Here is an 11276-nt window from a genome sequence, read left to right as displayed (position 1 = left end):
TAACATATATGTTTAAAGTACCGCATTGAAAACAATTTTATTATTAAATTCATTTTTTATTTAAAAAATGCCAAATTCGTCAAATTTCCTTGACCAAAAAGTTAAGTTGACATTTGGAGGAGAAAAGAACTTTGAATATAAATCCTCATAATACCTATGCTACAATAAATAATAATATATTTACAAATAACAGAAGTGTAACTAAGTAAAAATTAATTAATCTAACTGAAAAATGATAGCAATATTATTATTCAATAGTTATAAAATGTTTGATAAAAGTAAGAATGTTATTAAGATTAATTGTAACCCAAATATTAATAATTGTCATTTATAAGTAAATATATTATAAATTATAATATTTATATGAGACATAAACTGACACTTGGCTCGTCACTTGTGTAGATCATCCCTAAAATCAGCCAGTGTTACCGTTTAATGTTGCATGAGTTATTAATGTTTGTAAATTTATATGTTATGTAATCGTCCCTACTCCTGTACCTTTTTAACACGCTTATATTAGTTTCACATGTATGTTTGTTGTTTTTTGTAAGTTTGTAAGTTTGTAACTCCACGCGTCACGTGTTATTATGTCGCGTATCCCGTCGTGTATGACCTTGAGACTAGACTGTCGTAACGCATTCACCCCACCCCACTTACCACTCGCCACCAACAATATTTTTCTGTATATTTTTATTTTTTCTTTTAGTACCCGTATACGCGTGCGTGTCATCAATTATATATATATATATATAACAAATTTTTATTGTGATTGGCCCCGCGTCGTTTCGTTATACACGATGCCCCACGACTCGTGCCAACTTTATCAGCCGTCGCCCTATTTTATGAGTATTTAACTGACGAACACCGCGCGTTATACGCCGCGGTGCAAAGTCCAGCAAGTGCCGCACGGCCGACGACGTACCGCCGCTAATGACACCGTAGTCTTCTTCCAATTGTCAAAGTGACAACGTCAACAAACCGATCCGCACTCGCGCACCGTCGTCATCTACACTGCTAACCTTTTGACGCCCGAGGATCACGCCGGACATCGCGTCGTCGACGCCAGCGAAAGTGCCGAGATATTATGCGAAGATTATATATTCTTACCATCACCGCTAATATTTATATATATATATTGTAGTATTCTGTAAATTGTCATAAAGGCGATAAGGCCCATCGCTAGATAAAGTCAGTGTGTGCTTGACCCTCCGCCGTGCTGGGCCGAAGCGTTGAGTGATCGGTCATTTTTGTCTGTTTAAAGAATGTTGTTTTGTTTAATTGTCGTATTAATAAATTATAATTATATCTACGAAAAGTACTTTTTATGTGTAGTTGTATCATTTTTGTTATTAATATTTTATTAATATTTATATTTTATTTATATTAATATTTATATGTACGTATATGTTAATGTTCATTTATATATCCGTACAGCCGACGCCGCTGCCGCCGTATACACCTCGTGTATACGTTCCCCCCACCACGGCCGCCCACAAAACACGGCTATACCTCGTGCATGATACGTTTACGTACTTCAGTCGCTTTACATGTATATATATATATATATTAATTACTATTAAAACTTATATATTAATACGCTTTATTCTCATTAAGAGATATATAGTGTATTTATTCCGATTACGGGGAATGATTCCCGTATCGTTATTTTTTGTCACAACCTCCATGTTCTGGGAGTGGGTAATTTGCGCGCCTGCTACTTTCCTTGGGTGTGGTAGCCGTTTCTTAGACTTCCACTCCGGAATCGAACCCTGATTCCTCTTTACCCGTTACAACCATGATATTGATAATAACTACTATCATAACATGTAACTAAAAAGTGAAAAATAAATATAGTTTAAAAAAACTAAAAAACACGCTTTTAAAGCACATCGAACTAAAAAGTTAAAAATAATTTTTATAATAAGCTTAAAACAATAACGAACGAAAAATACTAGTATTATTGTGAAAAAAAGCGTGGGTGCTTTGTGCCATATTTTTCGTATATTGAGCGCCCGACGCTTTTATCATAATAATACTAGTACTTTTCGTACATTATTGTTTTAAGCTTATTATGTCGTAACACAATAAAAGAAAACAAGCGTAAATGTAATTGTGATTATGTGTACGAAGATGAATATGAGGATGTGGTGCCTGCTGTCTAGGTATTCACGTGCGTGTTGTCGTACAGCAGTCACCGTGCTCGACTGACACTCCGGGGTAGCTGTGGGTGTCGAAAGGCATGAGGTGTAAACGAAGTGCAAGACACAAATACCAGGTGTACGCAAAAGGAGCCCAAAGTATGAGGTGCAGACGAAGTGCAAGACACAAGTACTCTGAAATGTTGTGGAAGAGAGTAGATAGGTTTAAAAAGGAATAAACAAAGACTTTACTTTAAGCAGTAAGCCGGACAGCGACAACCGAGTACTGAGACTGATGAATGACACAAGGCACAGGAGTCGACTGACCACGATGGTCAGGTCTATTGGGTTTTTTAATAATTAGAACTATTGCCAATTTGGCAATAAATATTATTTGGTAATTCACCAGTCTCAGGCAGCGGATGTGCTGTCTGTGTTTTATTAAAGTAATTCTCACAATAATGGTAACGTGACACCATCACAATTATAAAAATTATTTTTAACTTTTTAGGTCGATGTGCTTTAAAAGCGTGTTTTTTAGTTTTTTTAAACTATATTTATTGATTGTAGATTTTAATTTTACCCATCACCACCATCAGTCATTTGTTGTTGTGATATCAGGCAATTTCAACTTATTATTGTTCCTATTGTATATACGTTACCGCCAACTTGACCTCGTGCACATATTATATATTAATATTATTATATATTATTAGTGATTATAATCATAATCAAAGAAAATAATAATTATTATTTTCTTTCTTTATAATAAAATACTAAAACGGATTTGACATTAATTATATAAAAATTCGTGTTATATTATTTAATCTTTTTGTATATAATCGTATAACGAATTCTTAGAAAATTGACTAATCACTTACGCTCTAATTTTTTTTTGGTTAATAATTTACAGATTGTTTCAGAGTTAGAAAGATCTCTTAAGAATGGATTTTCCATGATTTTTGTTACATAATTTATTTTAATGGTACCATTATTCTTTATCTTGACTTCACGTAGATTTCTTTTTAAATCTGCTTCGTCATTTTTCATATCTCTGAGAATACAACTAATATATTCTTTTATTAACTCCCTTTTATTCTCTAAGAAAATACAAAAAAAATTATATTAATATAGAATAATCAAAATCGTAGAATACAAGTAGAGCATAAAAAAACCCTATTTTCACATTTATAAAATATAATATATATTATCGTCTTTTTATCACCTAAGAAAATACAAAATCATTTCAATTAATTTAGAATATTGATCTACATCGCAGAATAAAAATAGAGCATTTTAAGCTTAATTCATTATGATATAGTTTAACTTTATAAGGACGCCCTGGAGGGTCTTTTCATTTCATCTCATTTTTCATGGAATTGTATGAAAATATTTCTTTTTATTAATTTTCTAGTGTTCTCCTCAAAACTTTCCTATAAAGATTTTTTCACTCACATAACTTGATATTATTATGTTGAATTAAAATAAAGAAAACTTTTCACTGTACACTTTTATAAAAAAAATCAGATATATGAATAACATTCATTGTTTTTTAGAATTTATTTAAATGTCGTAAAATACATCAAATTATAAATTGAATCAATAATATGTTAGAGTTATATTTAACAATAAACTAGAGTTTTTCAATCAAACAATTTTATCCGTTACAATTAGAGTAAGATTCTCAATAGTTTCTGAAAAAAATGAGTGTCTTATACTCAACCAATTACTCTGTATGCAATTAAAAGAAAAATAATAATAATTTGTTTACAATATTATATTTTTTTAATTAGTAGTTGAATTTATAAATCACTGAGTACACTGTAACTATTATACTTCGTTACTAAATATTACTATACATAGGATGGAAATGATAAAATAATCGTTGCATAAATGTACAACAACTTAATTAATAATATCCCAATAAAACTATATGATACAACGTTAAGTTATTATTTTGCAATCTATTTTACAAAAATACCCAATTAAAAAAATTCATAATATTTTCTTTTTCTGATGTAAATTTAAATTTACTATTAAACCTTATAATATTTGAAATGGAAAATTTTTATATTTATAGTAAATTTTAAATTATTTATAGTAAAGGGATTATATTACCAATCACGTCGATTACTTAATAGCTGAGTAAATAGTTTTTTTTTATTATGTTGTAAGATGAAATAGTTTTATTAATAAATAAATAGCGGCAAAAATAGTTTTAATATTGTCAAACATTTTATTAGATTCAAAATATGTATTCCCACTTGAAAAACAAAATTCACACCCATAAAAAGCATAAGGGATGAACTTAATAAGTATTACATAGCTTCAAGAATAATATGCAACTGAAAAAAAAATTTTAAATTATTTTTCTTCTGTGGGTATTTAAATGGGTTATAAACAAATTATTTTGTATACGTAAGATAAAAAAAATTAAATCGAAAATACTTTCATTAACTATCCTGTCTAATAACCTTCTCAATATTTCTCCAATTTCTTCGTTATATTTCTTTGAATCCCTAACATCATCATAAAATTCATTCATAGCATCTTGATGTCCATTTACTTCATCATCAACCAATCCCCGTAAGTAATGTAACATAATTTTTGAAAAATAAATTGATATGGGATACTTATCCTAAATAAATATCAATGCTAAGTTTATGACAATTGATACAGTAAGTTAATAAATATTTATAAAGTTAAAATTCAAAAGTTAATATTAGATATATACAGAAAAAGTAATTTTTAATTTGTAAAATACATTAAAATACTGCGGTTCGTATATTAATATATTAATATACGTTAATATATAGCGGTTCGACCGCTCAAAATTGCACATGTGACACTATTACAGTTTTACCGCATATTTTGGACTTACAAAAATATTTGTTTAAAAAAAAACTGGAACTTCTTGTGCATCGATAGAGGATTGTTGAACAACGTAGTGACACTATTATTAAAAATTAATGTAGAGCCGTTTATTCGCAATAATTCCTAGATAAGTCGGGCGCTCAATATATGAAAAATATGGCATAAATCACCATGCTTTTATCACAATAATACTAGTATTTTTCGTTCATAATTATTTTTAACTTTTTATTTCGATGTGCTTTAAAAGCGTGTTTTTTTAGTTTTTCAAACTATATTTATTTTTCACTTTTTAGTTTTTTATGACATCACTGTAACAGTCACGGAGTGTTTATTGTCAATTATCACTATCAATAGATATAATTTTGTATTGCCAATTAGTGTGTTTCTAAACTAAAATATGTCTTATTACCATTGATAATAAAGGCTATATGCTTACGAATATCGTCATAAAAAAACAATTAGCTACCTATATTTTTAATCCCTTATGTATTATACATGTATATTAACTCAAAAAAATTTGAATCTTTTAATGTTTATTTCTAAAAATAAACGATAAAAATTTGTTTATTTTTTGTAATGAATCAAAATAGAAGTTTCGAGAATATTCTCGAAACTTCTAGAGTAATCTTTCCGTATACATACAGTCATTATCAATTTTAAATACTTTTCTGACCGACAATTATTTTATTACATTTTACAAATATATCGTTCATTTAGAGCGATTTTTACATTTATGTCAATCTTTTTAATTACTATAAGCGATCTGTGGCACCGAACAGACGGCAGGGATTAAATAGTTAAATTCTTATGAAAAACTAGCCTTCCTTCATCACCTTACCAACTAGTTTAATATAAAAGAACTAGTAAAATTAGCACATCAAACACACTCGCATACTCTCACTTTCATATTAAAAGTTAATAATGTAAAATTCATTTTACTTTTGTTAATTTTAATTATAAGACTTATATACATTTGTTAAAATATTAAAAATAAAATCATAAAAATAAACTCAGTATGTTGCTTCTCATACCAGTATATTTATTTATTTAAATTAACTTACAATATCGAAGTCAACAAGGCACATCACAAATCATCATCTATTTACGAGTCCATTTGAATATCAAGGTAAGTGTAGTCGTAAGACATGCACTATATTTACGTTATGTTAAGAAATAAGACAAAGTGGTTAAGAAGTAGGATTAAGATGATAAGAATGTATCCAATACAATTCAAATAACTTAAAACCCTTTTTCCTTCGTCCACATCCTACACTCTCTCACTCCCTCCCGTTTTTTTCTTTTTATTACAATATATACATTACATAATATATACAATGTATAATATTGATGATACGCACGCATGTACAGATACGAAAACCAAAAATTATACAGGAAAATAGTGTTGACGGCGAGGGTTGAGTGGAGTAGAGTGAATGCGTTACGACAGTCTAGTTTCAAAGTCATAGACGACGGGATACGCGATAACACGTGGCGTGTGGAGNCTAGTCTAGACAACGGAATATGCGATAACGCGTGGCGTTTGGAGAGTTACAAACTTACAAACAAACAACAAACATACACGTGAAACTAATAAAAGCGTGTTAAAAAGTTACGTTGGACATTGTGTCGGTGCGGACGGTTCGATTCGTATCGGGCGGAGTTCAAAAGATGACTTCGGCGAATATTTGCGGCGGGTTGTTGTTGGACGTGCTGGCCTTGCTGGCTATTCATACAGTTAGGTTATAACGACACTTGACATATATTCCATAAGGTAGAGCATCACACTCTGTTTATGGTATTTAGTGATAAAATGTACCCAAGATTTTATATGATAATAATAAGTATATTAAATATTAATAACAACTATAAATACTTGTTCTGTCTCATTTTTAATGATTTCACTAAACATAATGTCAGTCTACAAAACATGAATATTATTTGTTATTGAAATTACTTTCATAAGTTGCAAAATATTTTAAAAAAATAAAAAAATTATAATCGTGTAAAATAATAATAATTATAAATACTTGTTTTACCTCCTTGTTATAGGCTTCATTAGGATCAATCTACAAAACATTTATTTTATTTGTTATTACAATATCTATCATAAGTTATAATTTTGTAAAATAATAATAACTATAAATATATATTTTACCTCATCGCTAAAAGTTTCTTCATCTAAGAAATGCATTCCAAATGTAAACTTTGGTATGGTAATTAAACAAATAAAACAATATAAAATTCCAAAACAAAAATATAAACCCATTTTAATGATGATTATAATAGCAAAGGGAATGAAAGTCTATCACTGGCAATATAATATCAAGTAAACGAGACATATAGTTTTTGTACTAAATTAATTTCGTTTATATAGAACAATTTAATCTATTTTACATAATATAAAATATGGTTAGCGAAAATGTATTTATATTATAAGCATTACAAATAATATATGTATTTATTTACCGTCTGTTTTCATCCGTCATTGCGTGCTTGAATCTACACTCTGACTCGTGATATTCAGTTTAGTTATTTAGTTTATTTATTCAGTTGAGTTTTGCATTACTTTTAATGTTATATATATATTATTATTATTTTAAAAGAAATCTAAATCTTAATTTAAATAATCTATGCTACAATAAAGAATAATAGCTTTGCAAAACAATGGTTTGAATTGTACCTAACCATCGATTAATTAATCCAACCCAAAAATTTTAGAAATAATTAACAACATGCAATTATTATTATTGAATAATTATAAAATGTTTGATAAAAGTAAAGTATGTTATTAAGATTAATTGTAACCCAAAAAATAATAATTGTCCGTAATTCCATGCTAAATTTTTTTTCATTAGCATGATATTTATCATAACTTATTTATAAGTAACTTAAGAGTAATGAACTTATAATTAGCCAGCTACCTTACTCAGATCATCCCTATATGTTTAAAAGCATGCTAATCTCTAAGGTTAGTATTATAAAATAGATTCCAATTAATGTGCATAATTGTATAATAACAACAATTCATATTTTGTACAATGTTTAAAAAAACTTAATGATATATTTATGTATACATAAAATTTTANATCATCCCTATATGTTTAAAAGCATGCTAATCTCTAAGGTTAGTATTATAAAATAGATTCCAATTAATGTGCATAATTATATAATAACAACAATTCATATTTTGTACAATGTTTAAAAAAACTTAATGATATATTTATGTATACATAAAATGTTACTTAATCCACTATCAATATAATATGTAGAATCTAAATAATTTTATATCATGAAGTTAAAATAAAAAAAAAATAATAATTTATTTGAGAGTTCTTTACATAATTAGTTAAATGGTATGAACAATTTAAAGTACCATATTACATACTTATTGGATAACACGGTATTGTGTAAACATAATAATAATAAATAATAATTACCATATGTTAATTTAGCAATGGGGTCTGCCTGGCTTACGGGGTAGAGATGTATATTTCGGCGCACGGGGTTCTGGGTTCGTCCCAAAGGTACCAACGAGATTTTTCTTGTGCTCTCCTCATTGATATATATTAAATGATAGAGATTAACATTACTATTTTAAAAACGCATTAATAAAAATCCGTTCATTATTGCTTAGGAATGTTGATTGATACAAGCTTTTATTTGGTATAGGATTGAAAAACGTAGACATTCTGAAACATTTTGAAAATACATTAACAAATTAATTTTTACAACGATAGGGAAAAATAAATTGTATAAATCATAATAATAAATAATAATGAAGACGTTACATACAAAAATGTAGACATAAATAGTATAAAAAATACCCAGCAAAGTGGGGACGTAGCATAGTTGGGTCAAGTACAATAATTATAGCGATTAAAGTCACTATCATAAAAAACGCTTCGATGCAAATCTTTAGATAGTGTTTAATTTGAAAAAATTGGTGTATTATTACAAAAGCAACATGATCTCTTATTTTCTTATTTATATCCTAATTACAAAATTTTATGATTCATAAGTGTAATATCTGAATAATTTATTTATTATAAAAAATTTATAATAATAATAATACTTAAAATATATTTTAGTATATTTATTTAAACAATAATCAAACGGTATAGATAAACATAAAATTCGATAATTTTAACTATTGAAAAATGTTTTAAATCTCTTTGTAATATGTACATTAGAGTGACCCTTAGCTACATGAGAGGATTTTTTTTTTTTAATATTTGTAAGTTCCACCCCCTAGAATTATTCAAATACATGAAAAAATAAATTGTACAAAATTTGGTGACGATTGGTCAACTCTAAGACGTGCCCCAAGGGGGTTAAAAATAACCCCTAAGGGTGATTTTTTAGTTTTTTATGTCTATCTCAAAAACTTTAGCTTTTTCGAAAATGTTTATTTGGACTATTTTGTAGGTATACAATTTTTCTATAAAAAGTATATTTACAAAAATTTTCGAAAAGTTCTTATTTAGCCCTGAAAAAATAAAAACGTATATGTTCTATTTTTACCATTAAAATTGTTAATTTATAAATCGTTCACTGTAAAAACATAAAAAAAATTAATTTAACCATTGTTTTAAATTTAATTTTCTATACATTTTTAATTCGATATTTTTTCTATTATTAACTATTCAAAACCTACAATTTTTTTTAATTTTAATTAAAAAAAACACATCAGAGTAAAATTAATACCGTCTCAGTTTCACATTGAAGCTAAAATAATGTTAACTTACAAATTTATTTACGAACAGAGACTATATAAACTTGTAATAAAAATACATAATGTCGAATATTATTTAAATAATTAACTCTTTGATTGTTAATTCAAATTGGCCACGAAACAAAACAAATTTTCAAACAACAAATAGCTTTGCCATCCAACGAGCATGATGAATTGGGCCAGGAATTTTAAAATAAATTCTATGTAAAGGTGTTTCACCAAAAAATATTATGACCAATTCTAAAAGTTTCTTATAGTCATCTCGAGGTTGGTATTTTTGTAATTGTTCAAAACTAAATTTCAAAATATCGTCTTTTTTTGTTTTTAATTTTTCTAAAATAACAGTATCTTCTATTCCACTTAAGTAATTTGTTTTATTTATATTTTGTCAAGACTANCCACTTAAGTAATTTGTTTTATTTATATTTTGCCAAGACTTTTGAAATTTATTGAAAATAGGAACATCTAGTTCAGATTGCGTATTAAATTTTACTTCAAAAACACTTTTCAATATAATTTCATAAATTTGATGTCTGCATAGTAAGTATAAAATATCACGCCCTAACATTTGCATGGAATTTATTTTAAAATTCCTGGCTCAATCCATCATGCTAGTTGGATGGCCAAGGCCATTTATTGTTTGAATTTTTTTTTGTTTCAGGGCCAATTTGAATTGTCAATTAAAGAGTTAAATATTCGTTCATTATGTATTTTTAATAGAAGTTTATGAATTAAACAATGATTTAGTGNGTTAAATATTCGTTCATTATGTATTTTTAATAGAAGTTTATGTATTAAACAATGATTTAGTACACCAATGCTGCATTAGCGCCAAATTTAGATTTAAAATTTATTAAAAATATAATATATTATGAACCAATAGATAAAGATATTTCTAAAGTAGTTTTCAAAAAAAATTTCGGGTCACTTATGGTACTTAGTATCCGAATCGGCAGCATTAGCATTTTTTGATGATGATTTATGTGAAGATACTAAAATTAAAATGGTAAACTTATTAAATAATCGGGAAGAAGATCCATGTACAAACAAACGTATAGTAGTTGGAGTAAATGAAATTTATGATTTAAAAAATAAAAGTATAGATGATTTTATTTCAACTGAGTTAAAAAAAATGTTTGAAAGATATGACATTGAAACAGATTTTTTAAATATCAATCCTTTGTTATGGAAACATAACAGTCAATATATCAGAGGAAAAATAATAGTAAATATTTTAAAAGTTATAAATGATTTGGCATTTATAACTTATAGAAGAGTATAACAATATTTTAACAAAAGACGAAGCACAAAAACAATACCTATTACAGATTGTTACAGAATACCGGCGTTGTTTTCCTAATTGCAATAAAAGCACATTATGACAAGAATTTAAAAAAATATTATTTAAAATATGTAGTACATTTTTTTAGTACGTTTTTTTTTTTTGTAAACAGTTTCTGGTTGTATATAAATTTGTAAGTTAACATTATTTTAGCTTCAATGTGAAACTGAGACGGTATTAATTTTACTCT

At 27.2% G+C, this 11276-nt stretch overlaps 1 protein-coding gene across 1 annotated transcript in view; it reads right to left on the bottom strand.

The window, feature by feature from the left end:
- LOC126909302 (uncharacterized) overlaps positions 1-7516 on the bottom strand; it is a 7912-nt gene extending 396 nt beyond the window's left edge. The window contains exons 1-5 of the mRNA XM_050691716.1: positions 7168-7516; positions 7049-7078; positions 6886-6930; positions 4587-4776; positions 3020-3238 (exon numbers count right to left, since the gene is read on the bottom strand). Of these exons, the coding sequence (XP_050547673.1) occupies positions 3020-3238; positions 4587-4776; positions 6886-6930; positions 7049-7078; positions 7168-7278 (595 nt within the window). The 5' untranslated portion in view covers positions 7279-7516. The remainder of the gene's footprint in view (positions 1-3019; positions 3239-4586; positions 4777-6885; positions 6931-7048; positions 7079-7167) is intronic.
- Between the last annotated feature and the right edge of the window lie 3760 nt (positions 7517-11276).

The sequence above is a fragment of the Daktulosphaira vitifoliae genome, unplaced genomic scaffold, assembly GCF_025091365.1.
Source record: "Daktulosphaira vitifoliae isolate Bord-2020 unplaced genomic scaffold, ASM2509136v1 Scaffold_249, whole genome shotgun sequence".
In the NCBI taxonomy this organism is placed as follows: Eukaryota; Metazoa; Arthropoda; class Insecta; order Hemiptera; family Phylloxeridae; genus Daktulosphaira; species Daktulosphaira vitifoliae.
Note: the sequence above shows the minus strand (reverse complement) of the source record. Positions and strands in the feature narration are given on the sequence as shown.